The 17,886-nt window shown below is 36.9% G+C and overlaps 2 protein-coding genes and 1 long non-coding RNA gene across 16 annotated transcripts in view; 2 read left to right on the plus strand and 1 right to left on the minus strand.

The window, feature by feature from the left end:
- Positions 1 to 361: 361 nt before the first annotated feature.
- On the minus strand, positions 362 to 1,760 carry LOC132118145 (uncharacterized). Its single transcript, XR_009425878.1, has 3 exons — positions 1,583 to 1,760; positions 982 to 1,116; positions 362 to 471 (listed from the first exon to the last, which is right to left on the minus strand). It is a non-coding gene; the product is annotated as an uncharacterized LOC132118145 (long non-coding RNA).
- A 1,570-nt stretch (positions 1,761 to 3,330) lies between these two features.
- On the plus strand, positions 3,331 to 12,987 carry emc1 (ER membrane protein complex subunit 1). Its single transcript, XM_059527733.1, has 22 exons — positions 3,331 to 3,484; positions 3,652 to 3,779; positions 4,877 to 4,942; positions 5,022 to 5,115; positions 5,196 to 5,324; positions 5,427 to 5,553; positions 6,926 to 7,081; positions 7,150 to 7,317; positions 7,441 to 7,512; positions 7,594 to 7,692; positions 7,781 to 7,877; positions 8,204 to 8,320; positions 8,870 to 9,069; positions 9,151 to 9,300; positions 9,810 to 9,971; positions 10,044 to 10,163; positions 10,239 to 10,376; positions 10,464 to 10,637; positions 10,750 to 10,960; positions 11,098 to 11,182; positions 11,293 to 11,422; positions 11,767 to 12,987. The coding sequence occupies exons 1-22, from the start codon at positions 3,393 to 3,395 to the stop codon at positions 11,944 to 11,946; spliced, it is 2,895 nt and encodes a 964-aa protein (XP_059383716.1). The 5' UTR covers positions 3,331 to 3,392; the 3' UTR covers positions 11,947 to 12,987.
- Positions 12,988 to 15,789: 2,802 nt separating this feature from the next.
- Positions 15,790 to 17,886, plus strand: part of LOC132118147 (E3 ubiquitin-protein ligase UBR4-like) — a 50,109-nt gene continuing 48,012 nt past the window's right edge. For all 14 annotated transcript variants that reach the window (XM_059527734.1, XM_059527739.1, XM_059527741.1 and 11 more), the window contains exon 1: positions 15,790 to 15,947. In XM_059527734.1, the coding sequence (XP_059383717.1) occupies positions 15,823 to 15,947 (125 nt within the window). In that variant the 5' untranslated portion in view covers positions 15,790 to 15,822. The remainder of the gene's footprint in view (positions 15,948 to 17,886) is intronic.

Consider the following 17,886-nt stretch of genomic DNA (forward strand, 5'->3'; position numbering starts at 1 on the left):
TTGATATTTAGAGAATAGATCCATTGTGCCCAAACAACAATCCTGGACCATCCTGAACCAAGATAAAGCGTCTATTGAAATGTTGCTGGTCCCCAAAATGAGCATCTGATGAAAAGTTTCTGTTCATGATTGACAGCTGCAACAAAGCCAGAATCCCTCTCATGGAATCTCCAGAGAAGAACAGGAATCTCATTAATCATGTAAGCCTTTCACTACACAATCCTTCAGTGAATGATGTTTATGAATCATTAACCTCAACCCTACAAATCTACACTTAAAGTTTAGGGCCTATATGTTTGTTTTTCATGTCATTTGGATGTCTGATGAGATATAGGACAGACCTGACAGTGGAAATACTTACGATAGAGGCAGCCTGCCTCTGCATTGAGCTGGGACCATCCAGGACAGCATTTGAATGTAGTCTTAAAATCTTGTCTGTATACCTGCCTGTAGCCTATGTAGTAAGCAGTCCTACAAAGTGATAAAAATATGATTACTATAAAACTAGTTCAGCAAAAATGTAAGACAAATTGCATGGATTCTCACAATTGGCCAATCAGAAGTAAGTATTTCATAGAGCCGTGTAATAATAGACTTCTAAACCCCAATTAGTTCAGCATTTGGTCAGTGCCTGTTTAATGAGTCCTATTCAATGATCTTCCATTGCCAAGGGGCTGATGGCTCTGTGAGTCTTGAGCTTTCTTTTGATTCCCAAAGCATCTGAGACCCTTAATTACCATCATCTCTCAACAACAGGATCAGTTTCTAACTGCTGTCTTTCTTTAGCCCTCTGCCCATTCTCAAAAGCGGAAAGAAGTTGGCTGGCACTGAAAGGTGTACCAATGAGAAACGTCTGTGAGGGTAAAAAGGACTACTGATAGTGATAGAGGGACTCTTTACTACATGTAAAATCTAGTGCCAACTTTTAATATATTTAATTTCTTTTGTTGTAACTGTATTCAGCCTAACTAGAATATGTACCTCCTCTCATAGTCCATACACCAAGCATGACCTGTGCATCCTTGCCTCCAAACCTTCAACATACGTGTAAAAGCCAGTACACATGTCTGTTTCTCAGCTGTGATGATTCTCTCTTGTGCTGAGCAGACATTTGGCCTGAACAAAGAAAAATTTAAGAATTACTTTCCATTTCAAGTGCAATGCAGCTCTTACATCAACAACTCTGTTTTGAAGTCTTTTAGAACACAATAACTGGAAATTTATTTGTAATTATTATTATTATTAATAATAATAATAAATTATGTTTTAATTTATATATCTGAACAAAATAATTTGATTTGCTTAATAAAACTATTAATTTAAAATGGTGTACATTTGTATACACTATATAGTATAATAGTATACACTTTATCAAAAGTACTTTATGCTTAATACATAATTCTGTTAGAAAAGAAGATGCTTAAGTTTGCATTTTTATTTTTATTCATATTCATAACAAATATTTCAAACAAGAAAACAGATTTGTGCATACAATCCAATCAATCTTCATGCAGTCAATAAATTTGCTAAATTAACATAATAAAAACATGACTAAAATGTAATTTATTTTCATGCTACTTACATAAAAGGCTGCAGAGCTCGATGACACCACGATGAACGGATCTCTGTAAGCAGGAATAATAACATCACCGCGTGTATATCCATGTCACAGATCCTCACAACACTTTCCCATACAGATTCAACTGAGTGTGTTCAGGCTGTTTCATCTGGAAGCCAGCAAAGCTGAGAAGGAACCGCTTATCTGGTACTGTAGTCCTACTGAGTGTTACTAAAAGCATTTACAGTAACATGTTACTGTAGGCTTGGACATACGAGTGATATGTATGCCCCCCCCCCCCCCCCCCCCATCTGTCTAAAAATGTTTTAATTAATTCTGGGGGGGGGGGGGTCTTAATTGGATTGCACTGCAAACATGTTTATGAACATGCTAAGTCAAAACCCAGATATTTAAACATATCATAATTGTTAGAGGTAAATCGATTTGGGTTACAAGTGTTTTTGCAATGAGTTTAGTAATAAAACAACAGTTTGCTATAGCAAACATTGAACAGCTGCGTAGGTCCAAAGGAAATGTTTGAAATTGTCTTTAGATTGTGCTGCCACCTAATGGCCTAAACTACAACTACAGTAACACTAGACCATTTAAAATGAAAATTATAAAAACCCACAAAAATTTTAAAGCAGGACAAAATCATAATTAGATTGGCTTGCCACAGAATTTTTTTAAAAGCAACCCCTTTATCCATGTTGTTTCACATGGAAATCCATGAATAAAACACACCGTAATTCCTCAAATAAAAACCGGTATTCAAATAAGGGCCTCTGATAGTGGCCGGGGGCGTGGTCAACACGGTCAAATAAAGGCCGGTCTTAAATAAAGGCCGAGGTCAAATTTGTGTGGATAATCATCAGAGTCAAATAACGAACTTACACGCCCACTACCGGAGCGTTTCTCGTTCTCGAGTCAAGAACTGGTTGCATCGGTTTTCGGATCACCGGTACACTGAACCGAGAACCGTTTCTGTCGGACGCGTCCGATTCGAGAACCGAGGAGCTGATGATACTGTGCGCATGCGTGATTCAGCGTGAAGAAGACTGACACAAGAGCGCGTCTGAACCGAACTGGTTCTTTTGGTGATTGATTCTGAACTGATTCTGTGCTAATGTTATGATCTCTGTCCACTGGAACGCTATCGCTTTTAATTTAAAACGGGTTATTTAAAACAATTACTTATCAAACAGATGGAATTAGAAATAAAGGCCTGCCTCTAATAAAAGCCTGCTTCAAATAAAATCCTGTTACCTTCTGCAGTTCAGGTAAATAAAGGCCCCGGCTTTTATTTGAGGAATTACGGTAAACGATCTACAGACGCATGGAAAAGGTCCAAAGTGTATTACGATCGCATCTGCATTTACATTTTATATTGATATTTAATTAATATTTTCATAATTCATTTAATAATTTGCCTAAAAATAAAAGTTCAAGAACATTGATACACAACTTATCCAGATCGTTAAAGTTATCTTCAAACTTTTCGGCAATTTATATTATCGCTCATATTTTATAACAGCTTTCCTATTATTATATTAGTTCATGTATATTGTAAATGACCCTTTAAGAAGCATTTTAAATCAAGGCTATTGGCATCTCAAGCGGATGCCTGATGTTATATGTTGAGCAGCAGTTAACACCAGGTAAAAAGCAGTTAAAAAATAACTTTTTTAAAAACATTTTTGTATATCAAGAACTAAACTAAATTATAACCTCTTAGGGTTGAAAGAATGCCTAAATGCATTTTTATTGTTTTATCAAAGGTTAGCTGTGTGGGTCCTTTACCGCAAAGCATTGTGGGAGTTGTTCCTCTGCAGCAATGGCTTGGCTTGGAGTAAGATTAGCAATATCTGTGTCTTTATTTTATACTGCATCGGCGGTGTTTGAAGACCAAGTTGGAAAGTTTGATTGGTATGTAAACTGGATGTATAGCTGTGTGTTGGTTTGGCGTATAATCCATTGTGGGATTTCAGCGACTGTAAAATCAGCCGGTAATGTTACTTGAAGCAGGCTGCGGACTGATGTCAGCTTGTCTTCATGTGTTAACATCTCTCTGAACTACCTGCGATCTCTTTCAGGAGGCAACAGTTTATCGGCAAAGTGCGCTTCGCCTTGTTTGACACTCACTCTCAAGCGTCTAAAAAGCTCCTGGTGGCAACTGACAAAAACGTGTTTGCTTCCCTCAACTCAAGGACTGGAGACCTGTGTAAGTCATTCTGCTCATCTGACTATCATTGTGCGTTAAATCATATATGGGCATTTATAAATTCCAGTCAGAATCTGTCTATAAGCGTTTTTTGGTAATTAGACTGTGAAAGAATGCGCGTCCATAATCAGATTTCAGCCCACAGTGTTGCTCCAAAAACAGTTATAAGCCACCATTTTTGTCAACATTTGACACTTGACCATAATCATTATTCTTTTTTAGACAAAATAACTTTTACATGGTTGATAAGTGATGCATCATTTATCAAATGTTTTTTTCTGTCTTTTTTTGAAGCGGACAAATGTGTAATAAAAGCATTTATAAAAAATAAGCTTGTAACCAGAAAAATATAATTTAATAATTTGTGCATTAAAGGGTTAACTATTTGATTTTAAAGATATTGTTTTATTGGTGAACCTTTACAACATTTAGAAAGAAAGTTGATGAGCTTTGTTGTGATATAGGCAAAGCTCTATTATGTCCAATGAGTAACGAAAAAAAATATATATATATATATGTCTAGGCAATGAATCCTGATATTATTTTTGGTTGCTTCATTTAAAGGGATAGTTTAATCAAAAATGTCAGTTCTGTGATTGTATATGATTTGCTGTTACGAATTTGAATGACTGAAGAACTCTGTGTTCTTTTGACACAGAAGAACACGTTTTGAAGAATGCTGGTACCCAAACAGTTTCAGTTTCCACTGACTTCTGTTATATGGACTAAATAAATAAATTTACATACACAATGAAGGTCAGAGAGAGTTGCATCTGTTTAGTTACAAACATTCTTCAGAACATCTTCTTTTATGTTCTGCTGAAAAAAGAAAGTCATGCATGTTTGGAACAACATCAAGGGGAGTAAATGATGACAGTATTTTCATTTCTGGGTGAACACTTTCTTTAAGAGTTATGCTATTATGTAGCTTACATCATAGTTACAAACAAATTTTAAAAGGTATTATTATTATCAATGAAAAATAATGGATATTAGAATACACATTCCTGGTAATGTGAACTTGGTGATTAAAAAGCAGTGATTTTATATGATTCATTCATTTAACCGTGTCAGTGAAATGCTTTTGTTTCTTGTAGTCTGGCGGCATGTGGATAAGACTGGACCAGAGGGCCATATTGATGCACTGCTCATGTATGGACAGGGTAAGCATGCCATAAAAAGCTTGTATTGTGAAATTAGGTTTTGTTTCTTGCCACTGAATCTGTGTTTGTTGTCTCTTAGATGCTGTTGTTGTTACTGGAAATGGCCGTCTGCTTCGCTCCTGGGAGACCACAGTCGGTGGCCTGAAGTGGGAGACAGTACTTGATACGGGAAGGTTGTATGTTATGTGTTATTTTGTGACCGTATTAGGATTAACTGGCGCATCAATCTGACAGTGTCCACTTTTGACCACAGCTTTCAGGCTGCTGCTTTAGTTGGAGTTCAAGACCTTGTGAAGTATGTGGCTGTGCTAAAGAAATCAGCAGTCTCGCTCCATGACCTTTCAAGTGGCAGCCAGATATGGGTGGAAAACCTACCTGACAGGTGATAAAAAAAAAATAAAAAAAAATTTATTACAGTTTTTATTTATATATTTTTTTATTGCTGTAATTGATTATTGTGAATTCATCTTTTTGCATCCTACAGTGACACTGTTCAGTATCAAACTCTTTATTCTGGTGGGAATGGACTGGTGTTTGTTTTTGGAGTTGTGCCGAACTCCCATATTGTTATTGTTGAATACAAAATTGAAGATGGAGAAATCATGAACAAGGTATAGAGTTTACTTTCTTTTGGATTTTTATTTTTATGAAAAGAAGTGAATGCTTTTATTCAGCAGGATGCATTAAATTGATCAAAAAGTAAAAACATTTATAATGGTACTCAATATAGTATAATTTATCATTTACATTAGGGATGTCCCGATCAGGTTTTTTTGTCCTCGAGTCCGAGTCATTTGATTTTGAGTATCTGCCGATACCGAGTCCCGATCCGATACTTCTATAATACATAAAAAAAGAATAAAGAAGAGCGAAAAAACAGATCCAGGATCTTCAATAAATTACATTTTGAAATATATTCAAATATAAAACAGCTATTTTAAATAGGCTAGTAAAAATATTTCAAAATCTTACTGTTTTGCTGTACTTTGGATCAAATAAATGCAGGCTTGGTGAATAGAAGGGACTTCTTAAAAAAAAAAAAAAAAAAAAAAAAACACCTTAAGCTTACTGTTCAAAAACTTCTGACTGGTAGTATAGGCAACTTTATTTTTTCTCTAATTTCTAGCTTTTAATTGGCTTAGAAATCTATAAATGCTGGACAATAACAAATAATAATGATTTGTTTATATACTACAAACACTGTTTTCACATAATAATGCAGAATAGTTTCTATACTGTAATAAATACTATGTCAATCAGCACTGCATTGTTCATACTTTATTTATCACCTGCTGGAGATGACTTGAAGAACAATTTATTGTCGTGATCGTATATTAATGTCTTCGTGTTTGCATAAGTTTCTGTTTTCCTGTGAGCACCACAGCATAGCTGGACGCTTTTGTCCATATTAGGAATATCCTGATATCAGCGCGAGAGCGCGCTCCGGCTTCGAGTATGAATGAAACACACACTGCATGAGGGTTTAGCGCTCTGTGATGTTCATCTCGCTGTATCCTGGGTCCGAATGAAATATCAGGTCATACGCAAACTATCATGTCTCTTTGAGTTTGAATCTATATTTATTCACACCAGCTCTTGAAAACAAAGTGATGTCATGCCGCACGCGTTGCTGTTTCTGTGTGGATTCAAAAGGGTCTAACTCTGTGACACCGCATAACAAAAGATGTGTTAAAAATTAATGAGAATATATATATATATATATATCCGAGTCCTGATCGGGAGGTAACGTCCGATTCCGATCGAGTCTGAAACCACGCGATCGGGCCCGATTTCCGATCACGTGATCGGATCTGGACATCCCTAATTTACATGTATAATTTATAATTATACACAATGCAGTTTTCTTATTAAAAGATTCAGATTACTTCGATAATACAAAAATATGGAAAATATATTGAGTTTTCTTACTGAGAGAGACAGATTACTTGGGTAATAATATAATCACACTTTTTTCCCCCTCAGAAATCAGTTGAAGCCGCATGGATGTCAAGCCTGGAGAGCAGCTGTACAGTCATCAGCTCAGGGATCCTACTGTGTGTGGATCAGATCACGCACTCCCTGTATACTCTACTGCTGCAGTCTGCAGAACAGACAGAAATGAGACCGATCCACCTCCAGGTACAGATGTTGCTATGCTTGTATTTAACATACAGTGCTTCCTCATACAGCAGCTCCTCTTTTCAAAGACACTAGATTTGGAGGTGGCATCTGGATTCCAGCCTGTTCTGACGTCCACTCAACCCAATCCAGCACAGCCTCCTCTTTCTGAGTTCTTCCTGCAACTAAGTCCAGATCATCACATCCTGCTGCAACTCAAAGACGGCCTCATCGTGCCGCTCCGAGACTTCAATCCAGTAAGAACTAAACAGAACCATTAAATTCCTTACAATTGCAGTTCATAAAATTGTATTGATTACAGTAGTTTTATTGGTTATTCTTCACTCAAAGTCTAAAGCCCAATGTCCTTCATATTTCAGTCATATCTGGCTGCTTTTGCAACATCTGGAGAGAGGACAGTTGCTGCTGTGATGTCCCCAAAGAATGATACTGTGAGTCACATTTCAAAAACAAGACAAAAATGTCTTTTTAGGCATGTACTTGTTGCTTAATCGGTTGTATTCTTACTTAAGGCTTGCAGCATCAACCTGTTCAGTGCTGACACAGGACGGAGGCACCTTGACACCACCATTATCTACCACATGGACCCTAGTGGAGGAAAGCCAAACAGAGTGAGGGCTGATGCTGAAGTATATATGTTTAACCGATTGTTGGCCAGTCATTTTGAATGTAGGTTAATTTGACTGGTCTGTTCTTTAGTTATATGTCCACGCCTTTCTGAAGAAAGATGATTCTGTGGGCTACAGAGTCATGGTGCAGACGGAAGATCTTACACTCACATTCCTACAGCAACCTGGTATGAACTACACTGCGGAGAAATGGATTTATTAAAAATATAAATTATTTTAATCTGGGAATTAAATATAGAAAAGCTGTTTCAAAATACTTTCACTTAAAATGAATTTGTTGCATTTAAAATATATAAAAAAAATAATTAATTATTATTAAATTCTAAGTTTAATCAAATTAAACAATTAGCTTTAAACAAGTCAGTGAATTGATTTCTCTCCTGGACCTCTGTACTATATCTGTTAAAAAAATGAAGTAAAATTCAACTTCGCTTCAGGTCAATTTAGTATAATCTACAAAAGACAAAGAGTTGATTTTTGTCTCCCACTGTAGGCAGGGTGGTCTGGATGAGGGAGGAGGCCCTGGCTGATGTGGTCACGATGGAGATGGTTGATCTGCCATTCACTGGAACACAGGCAGAACTGGAGGGAGAGTTTGGAAAGAAAGCCGGTAAAACCATTGTTTATTATGTCTTTGTTTGCTTACTACATATTGTTTAGAGTCGTATTTTTCATCTTGTAATTTTGGAGCAATCCAGTTAGGCATTAGTGAAAAAGATTAATATGATATCCTAAGGTAACATAAAATGTCATTTGAAGGCCGATTTTAACATTTGCTAGATATAAGTGTTATGTATGTATGATGTATGGCTAATGTGTGTTGTGACATTGCTGCTTTGCTTGCTAAGCAAAAAATAAAACAGTCCTGTCTCACTCATCTTTCCACGGCATTCTTGCAATTTGTTTTTGTATTTATGTCCTTATGTGTTTTCTATTGCTTATTTGCTGCATTTGGATCCAGCCATTCAAGGTAAAGTAGAGAGCTTCCTTTAATTTTGCTTCTCTTCCTAATAACATGTTTATTTTATGTAATGTCTTTGCCAGTGTGTCTAACTTTTGTTCAATGAATTGGCTCAAGAAAAGGTGAAGTGACTTTTTTTTTTTCTTAGAGGTTCATTTTCCTCTGTCATTCATCGCTGTGGTCTCTTGTTGCCTGCAGATGGGCTGTTACCCATGGTTCTCAAGCGCCTCTCTTCCCAGTTTATCCTGCTGCAGGCCTGGCTGGCCCATCTCTGGAAACTCTTTTATGATGCCCGGAAGCCCCGGAGCAGTGTGAAGAATGAGGTTAACATAGACACACTGTCTCGGGATGAATTCAACCTGCAGAAGATGATGGTGATGGTAACTGCCTCTGGGAAGGTATGTTTAGAATGCACAGCTGTTGCTTTGTTCTTTTAGCTGTTTTGTCGGTTAAAATATGGCTATTGTTTTTCTACTCAGCTCTTTGGCATCGACAGTAAATCAGGAACGATTTTGTGGAAGCAGTATTTAGAAAACATTGAGCCCAACTCTGTTTTCAAACTCATTGTGCAGAGGACCACTGCTCACTTTCCTCATCCTCCACAGTGCACACTTCTTATAAAAAACAAGGTAAGCTTTTTAAGTTTGCATTTTTATAATCTAAAGCTATTTGTTTTGTTTATTTGGTTGCCTGTTTGTGTTTACTTGCTTTCATATGTTTACTCTTTTCTTTATTTGTTTACAGATTTGTGCATTTGTCTTTTAATTTGTTTATTTGCTTGTTTGGTTAGTTACTTTGTTTACTTGTTTGTGAATTTGCTTGTGTGTTCAATTGCTTTTATTATTATTTTTTTATAATTATTGTGTGTTTTTGTTTATTTACTTGTTTTTGTTAGTTTGTGCATTTTTGTTTACTTGTTTGCTCATTTGTATTCTTGTTTTTTGTTTGCTTAGTTTACATGTTTGTCCATTTATTTTCATTCATTTGACTCTGTGTTTTTGTTATGACAGTGAAGTGTTCATATGTCCAATACTACGTACATGTTTTTTCATATATATATATATATATATATATATATATATATATTTTATTCATTTGTTTTTTTATTTCTAAATTTAAAAATGCACTGTATTAACAGGACACAGGTCTTGGAAACCTCTATGTCTTCAATCCTATCTTTGGCAAGAAGAGTCAAATTAGTGTCCCTGCCTTACCCAGACCTGTCCTTCAGACCCTGCTGCTGCCTGTCATTGACCAGGACTATGCTAAGGTCCTTCTACTTATTGATGACCAGTACAAGGTGGGTCTCCATTCTTGTGACAAACCTTCTGTGTTCCTTGGAGAATGTGAACCTTTTTATTTTCCCATTCAGGTCACAACATTTCCATCTACAAAGAACGTTCTACAGCAGCTTCAGGACACAGCATCCTCCATATTCTTCTACCTAGTGGATTCTAGTCAGGGAAAACTGTCAGGTTTCCGTCTGCGCAAGGTTAGTGTCAATTCATGCAAAGCAGATTTAAAGCAATTTTGATGCTAGTTTTCATAAATTATTTTGTTCCTTAAGGATTTGTCTACAGAGCTAATCTGGGAGGTGGTCATCCCCACTGAGGTGCAGAAGATAGTGGCTGTAAAAGGAAAGCGTGCAAATGAACATGTGCATTCCCAGGGCAGAGTCATGGGGGATCGTAGTGTGCTCTACAAGGTACTGCTGATTCAATGACTGCTCTTTTCGGGCAAAAGTATTTACACTCTTTTCTAATCACATATCATACATGTTGTTCTTCTGCAGTATCTGAACCCTAATCTCTTGGCTGTAATAACGGAAAGCACAGACACCCATCAGGAGCGGAGCTTTGTTGGAATCTTCCTGATTGATGGTGTCACTGGCCGCATTGTGCATGAAGCGGTGCAGCGGAAAGCCAGAGGACCTGTTCACTTTGTACACTCTGAAAACTGGGTAGTGGTAAGTGCACAGATGTATCCATCCATTTATCCATTATGATTACTGTGATAGATATAAATGTTTATGGTGCAGAATTTAAAACTACTTTTTTTTTTTTTTAAATTCCCTATAGTATGTGTACTGGAACTCCAAGTTCCGCAGAAACGAGTTTTCTGTGTTGGAGCTCTTTGAGGGAGCGGAGCTCTATAACAGCACAGTGTTCAGCTCCCTGGACAGACCACATCCACCTCAGGTTCTGCAGCAGTCGTACATTTTTCCTGCTCCCATAAGCACTTTGGAAGCCACACTTACAGAAAAGGGCATCACCAGCCGACACCTTCTGGGTTAGTATTGTGCATATCAAGAAGATAGGAATGTTCAGATACTTATTTTATTTTTTTATATCTATAAGATCAAAGCTTTGAGAAAAAAATATCAGCATTCTCATATTAAATTCTGGGTGTTACTTTTTACTTTATAGTCGGGCTGCCATCAGGTAACATTTTATCCTTACCAAAGATGTTTCTTGACCCACGGAGACCAGAGGTGGTCTCAGAACAGAGTCGGTAGGTGTTCAACTAATACTATGTTGGGAAAAATCACATACGATTCAGACTTTGGCTAACAATTTGCTTGCAGAGTAACCAAGCTGAACAATGATTGTCTCACCATTTAGGGAGGAAAACCTCATACCATATGCTCCAGAAATGCCCATCCGTGAAGAGTGGTTTATAAACTACAACCAAACTGTGTCAAGAGTAAGGGGCATACACACTGCCCCCTCTGGCCTGGAGTCAACCTGTTTGGTAAGAGTGATGGTTAAGTCCTTTTTTATTTTTTATTTCACAATATTAAATAACTTTTTGTTGGTAGGATTTGTCTTAATTTAAAGAGAGAGTTCACCCAAAAATGAAACTTATGTCCTTAATTACTCAACAGTAATTTTATGAAGCTATGAGAATATTTTAAATGCAAAGAAAGCTCTTGGATTTCATCAAAAATCTTAATTTGTGTTCCGAAGAAGAACTAATGTCTTAACAGGTTGGGTAAGTGATTAATGACAGAATTTTCATTTTGGGTGAACTATTCCCTTAATATCTATGACATTCTTATTATATGAAAAAATCCATTTAATTTCTTCATCCTGTAGGTGGTTGCGTATGGTCTTGACATCTACCAGACCAGAGTGTTCCCCTCCAAGCAATTTGATGTCCTTAAGGATGACTATGACTATGTATTAATCAGCAGCGTACTCTTTGGCCTCTTCTTTGCCACCATGATCAGCAAACGTCTAGCGGAAGTGAAACTGCTCAACAGGGCATGGCGATAAGACTCATTCTGTTGACTTCACTCTCGCCCTCACTGCAATGTGGTCGACACATCGATGGCAGGAGACTAGCTGGTGACCATGTCAAAACTGCAAGATCATTTGATAAGTTCGGTGTATTTTTTGCAACCAGCTGTCTTAGAGATCTTGTGGTGTTTTGAGTGAAAGTGCATAGATGGCCATGATAGTTTTTTCCCTTTTCGGAGAGAGAAGTAATGATGTAGGTCTAACCCCCCCACCCACCCCCAGCACTGAACAATTCACTGTCTAATTTATTTATTGTGCCTTTTGGGGTAACATAACTCATGTGATTTAAAAGTAGACTTGCCAGGTATAACACAATACCCATCCCGTTTATTTAATTTTTTTTCCATTTTAGATTTCATTCAGTAAGTCTGAGTCTGCCTTTTGAAGAAATTGTGTTATTTTGAAAATGTTTACTGAGGGAAGGAGTATTGTAATAGAACTGCCATTTTTATTTAAATCAATGAAAAGATTAAATAAAATGATTGGGTTTTAAATTTGCTATGATGTGATGAGCTGTTAAAGAATATATTGTCTTGTGTACAGGATTTGAAATGGAAAACACTTGCACATGAGAACTGTGAAATAGTTTTCTCCTGTACATTAATGATAGAAGGTTTGTGGGTAGTCTTTTGTAGTTATTTTATGGTATGTCAAATGCACTGGATGGTTTGGAGCCATGTTCTTACTTGATATATTCATGAGCAAGATCCTAATATGCCATATCATACTTTGATTTTTGATTTGTACGCATTACAAATCCTTGTGATTTTACAATTGTGTAAAATGTTTCTACTCTTGATTTTCATGAATAATAGGCCTGTTTATATACATAATTTTGAAAGCATACCCGCTGCTGCAAATGAATGATGTCAGAAAAAACTGAATTTAATAATAATATTTGTAACAAAACAGTAGACATTCAATTAAGGTGATGATAAACCTAATGCTTTTTTTAAACATGCATAAATTATTTGTTCTTTTCCGCCTAATCAATAATAAAGAATATCCCATTCCTAATTGTAGACTCTTGAACCATTTGGAAAATTTAAGATCGAACTGCTGCAGTTGTGGATAGTCTGAGCAATACCAGTTGAAATATTTAAGGTTGCATCATTAAAGGGATCAATCATCCAAAAAAAAAAACTAGATTTTATCATCTTTTACGCACCATTATTTTGTTAACAACTTGTATGACTGACTGACTCCTGCAGAACAGTTTAGTTATCACTGACTTTAATTGTATAAACAAAGAATTTTGATACGTAGCCTACAATTTGCATTATTTTGGATAATATTATAGGGATAGCCACCCAAAAATCTAAATCTATCATCGTTTACTCGCCCTCATGCTGTTACCAAACTCAATGACTTTTTTTCTACTGCAGACCACGGAAGATGATATTCTGAAGACTATTGGGACCCTAACAATTTTGGTTATAGTTGACTTCTATTGCATGGACTAAACATGATGGCATGTACAATTGGTCTAATTTTGGACTATTTTAAAGGGATAACCACCAAAAAGTGAAATTTCTGTCAAGTTTACGATTCCTCGTGTTGTTTGACGAGTCAGTCACAATTCGCTAGCTTCATCTGTTTTCCACATATAATTAAAGTGAATTGAGGCTCATTCTACCTAACATTTATTTTTGAGATTCAGAAGAAATTTTTTAAAAGATATACAACCCGAATTCCGGAAAAGTTGGGACGTTTTTTAAATTTTAATAAAATGAAAACTAAAAGACTTTCAAATCACATGAGCCAATATTTTATTCACAATAGAACATAGATAACATAGCAAATGTTTAAACTGAGAAAGTTTACAATTTTATGCACAAAATGAGCTCATTTCAATTTTGATTTCTGCTACAGGTCTCAAAATAGTTGGGACGGGGCATGTTTACCATGGTGTAGCATCTCCTTTTATTTTCAAAACAGTTTGAAGACGTCTGGGCATTGAGGCTATGAGTTGCTGGAGTTTTGCTGTTGGAATTTGGTCCCATTCTTGCCTTATATAGATTTCCAGCTGCTGAAGAGTTCGTGGTCGTCTTTGACGTATTTTTCGTTTAATGATGCGCCAAATGTTCTCTATAGGTGAAAGATCTGGACTGCAGGCAGGCCAGGTTAGCACCCGGACTCTTCTACGACGAAGCCATGCTGTTGTTATAGCTGCAGTATGTGGTTTTGCATTGTCCTGCTGAAATAAACAAGGCCTTCCCTGAAATAGACGTTGTTTGGAGGGAAGCATATGTTGCTCTAAAACCTTTATATACCTTTCAGCATTCACAGAGCCTTACAAAACATGCAAGCTGCCCATACCGTATGCACTTATGCACCCCCATACCATCAGAGATGCTGGCTTTTGAACTGAACGCTGAGAACATGCTGGAAGGTCTCCCTCCTCTTTAGCCCGGAGGACACGGCGTCCGTGATTTCCAACAAGAATGTCAAATTTGGACTCGTCTGACCATAAAACACTATTCCACTTTGAAATAGTCCATTTTAAATGAGCCTTGGCCCACAGGACACGACGGCGCTTCTGGACCATGTTCACATATGGCTTCCTTTTTGCATGATAGAGCTTTAGTTGGCATCTGCTGATGGCACGGCGGATTGTGTTTACCGACAGTGGTTTCTGAAAGTATTCCTGGGCCCATTTAGTAATGTCATTGACACAATCATGCCGATGAGTGATGCAGTGTCGTCTGAGAGCCCGAAGACCACGGGCATCCAATAAAAGTCTCCGGCCTTGTCCCTTACGCACAGAGATTTCTCCAGTTTCTCTGAATCTTTTGATGATGTTATGCACTGTAGATGATGAGATTTGCAAAGCCTTTGCAATTTGACGTTGAGGAACATTGTTTTTAAAGTTTTCCACAATTTTTTTACGCAGTCTTTCACAGATTGGAGAGCCTCTGCCCATCTTTACTTCTGAGAGACTCTGCTTCTCTAAGACAAAGCTTTTATAGCTAATCATGTTACAGACCTGATATCAATTAACTTATTTAATCACTAGATGTTCTCCCAGCTGAATCTTTTCAAAACTGCTTGCTTTTTTAGCCATTTGTTGCCCCCGTGCCAACTTTTCTGAGACCTGTAGCAGGCATTAAATTTTAAATGAGCTAATTAAGTGGATAAAAGTGTAAAATTTCTCAGTTTAAACATTTGCTACGTTATCTATGTTCTATTGTGAATAAAATATTGGCTCATGTGATTTGAAATTCCTTTAGTTTTCATTTTATAAAAATTTAAAAAACGTCCCAACTTTTCCGGAATTCGGGTTGTAGTTAAAGGTGCTATATGTAAGATTTAGACTCTACTAAAGCATAAGAATACCAGAATATTTTTGCAGATATTTAAGAAACATGATAAGCTAACATATATGTTTATCTGAAAAACAATGCTACAGTCAGTTATTCTCCTTTGAAAATAACTTTGAATGTCGTCAATCTGGCAACCTGCATGTTCGTCAAGTCTGAGGATGAAAAAAATCCTTTCCAACATTTAGAATTTGGACTGCAATACCTAGTTCAACCACTCGGTGTAAATCCTACATACTGCACCTTTAACTATTGCCTTTAACGACAGAATTTCATTATTGGGTGAACTGTCCCTTTAAGCTCATGTTTCCCGAGCTGTTTGGCCACAATCGTAAATAAACAATAGATACGGGTTTTAAACTCATGAGTAAAAACGTTAACCACAGTCCTATTTTCTCTCAGAAGGCTTTTGCGTGTGCACATGACATAACACACAAGACTTTTCATTTTTATATCTGACGACAGTTCCTGTTATTTGGCGTCTGATGATTAACCTCATTTCCGCTCTCGGATTCTAATAGCGGATCTCAAGATGGCGTCGAGTGGAGGAGATGGAGAACCTGAGTGGACCGCAGCCGTACGGCCACTTTTATCAGCCTCCTACACGGCTTTCGAAGCGAAAGAGCTACCTCAGCTTATAGGATCCATCATAAACAGGTCAGACGAGCGCTTGTTTGTTGAGTTGGCTCGTGCAGGGCTGAAATGAACTGCTGAGTGACTCTGCATTAGCTGTGATGCTATGGCAGCACTGAGGCTGTGTCTCAAAACCTAGTCAGCTGACTACACTGACAGCATTTCGGGGCATCGTGAGAGGGTTTGGACGATTCCAAACATTCTTAAAATTATCTTTAAGAATGCTTTTGGTGGCCAAAAGTGATTTTCTATCATCCAGATTTGTGTATGATGACTAAATGTGCCGTGTACGAATGCAGCTCGCTGTGTTTTGAGGCACAGCCGGAGTGTTTGTGCATTTACAGTAGCAGATACATCAGATTCTGCTAAATCATCAGGCAGGGATCCACTTTTGTACGTTCATATAACCCGCCTGGTTGTTATTTTATCAATGCCGCTTTCTTATAATGTATGTACAGGATCCCACGACGGTCCGGACCTAAATGAAGTGATTTTGTGTCAGAAGTGAATTAGTTGACACCGAATGAGCATGTTAGCCTCCCTCGATTAACCCCAACCAAACCTAGCTAGCCTGCTAGCCACTGTCAAGAGCTATTCATAATACTCATACTCAGTCTTTTTTTAACTGTCATCCTGATAAATCTTCCTGTCAGTCAGCGGCAACCACATTAGACTCAATGTTTTGATTGCAGTCGGTTCAGTTTAATGCAATGTAGGGGGTGTGCCTGCTAACTAGCAAGCCATGACTTAGCAGCTGGTGCTAGTGTTACTGATGGCTCGTTAATTGTTTGTAAACCTATTTTGGTCAAGTGGACAAACGTCGGAGTTCTGTTACAGTTTGTTGTGGGGTTAATTAGTTTTGTCCACTTCAAAAGCTGGTCTGTGTGTAAATATGTGTACTGTCATAAGTTTCGTTTTTACGGAAACAGTGCTCCCAAACAAACACAGTATTACGGTGTTTGTCATTTACAGTGGTGTTAATCAATTATTTAATTTAGAGCCAAACAACTGCCTGACCTTTAAAACAAACAGTAAACCCATCCAGTTGAATCTGTGAAATAAAAACTTTAACTGTCGTCTTGTCGATCTGCATGAGCTAAGTGCAACTTAGTCAAAAATGAAAGTAACACGATTGATAATGAATTGAGCTACCAACCTATACTGGACTAAACCAGTTTATGTGAGCGGTTTAATAATAGAGTCTTTGTTTGATTGTTTGTTTCTTTTCCATATGTCTGTGTTCATCTGACTGGGCTCAGATTCATTTTATGTGATCAATGTGTAGAATGTTTGAATATTTGTTCAAAGACGGTTATTTCCTGTGGCATTTTTTTTATGGATAAAATTAAGCTGAAATGTGTAATTTTCCTAAAAGAGTTTTCCCTGAAACTCATTCAAAAATATTTATAAATACTATAATAGTATATATAAATAGTAGTAAAATAACACTGGTACAAGTTGAGAAATTATCACTAGATATTTTAGGAATTTTTTTAAAACCTCAAACAGCTTTTGTGATGTTTGTATGTTGTTGCTACATTTAAATATGAAAGCAATAGCAAAGTTCCCCATAAATGTTCAGTCTGTCAGATAAGGTCACACATTCCTACTCCTGTGGGTTTATCTTACAAAGAAATTCCCTTTAGTGCATTTGGAATTTGTTTTTTCACCTTTTACTGTTAACTAGTTGTTACATGCTCTCTATAGGAGAGTTTTTATATCTTTATCTCTGCAAGAATCATGTGGATTGCAGGACGGATCAACATTTTGGGAGTTATTTAGTTATTTTAGCTTCTTTTGGGAATTTCAACATGAAGTTAACCATAGTTCTTAATTTGTGTGTCCATTCTTATTGTCAGTGTTTCATTTGATAATTTCAATGTCTTCATAATCTTTAATTAGAACATAACTTGCTTTATCTGTAATGATAAAGCAAGTAATGATTTAGCTTTTTCTTCTACAT

Source organism: Carassius carassius, chromosome 37 (genome assembly GCF_963082965.1).
Source record: "Carassius carassius chromosome 37, fCarCar2.1, whole genome shotgun sequence".
NCBI classification, from domain to species: domain Eukaryota; kingdom Metazoa; phylum Chordata; class Actinopteri; order Cypriniformes; family Cyprinidae; genus Carassius; species Carassius carassius.

Coding starts and splice junctions, on each gene's coding strand:
- emc1 (XM_059527733.1), top strand. CDS start 3,393: ATGGCTTGGCTTGGAGTAAGATTAGCAATATCTGTGTCTTTATTTTAT. Junction 7,513..7,593: donor TGTCCCCAAAGAATGATACT/GTGAGTCACATT, acceptor TTCTTACTTAAG/GCTTGCAGCATCAACCTGTT. Junction 11,423..11,766: donor GCCTGGAGTCAACCTGTTTG/GTAAGAGTGATG, acceptor TTCATCCTGTAG/GTGGTTGCGTATGGTCTTGA.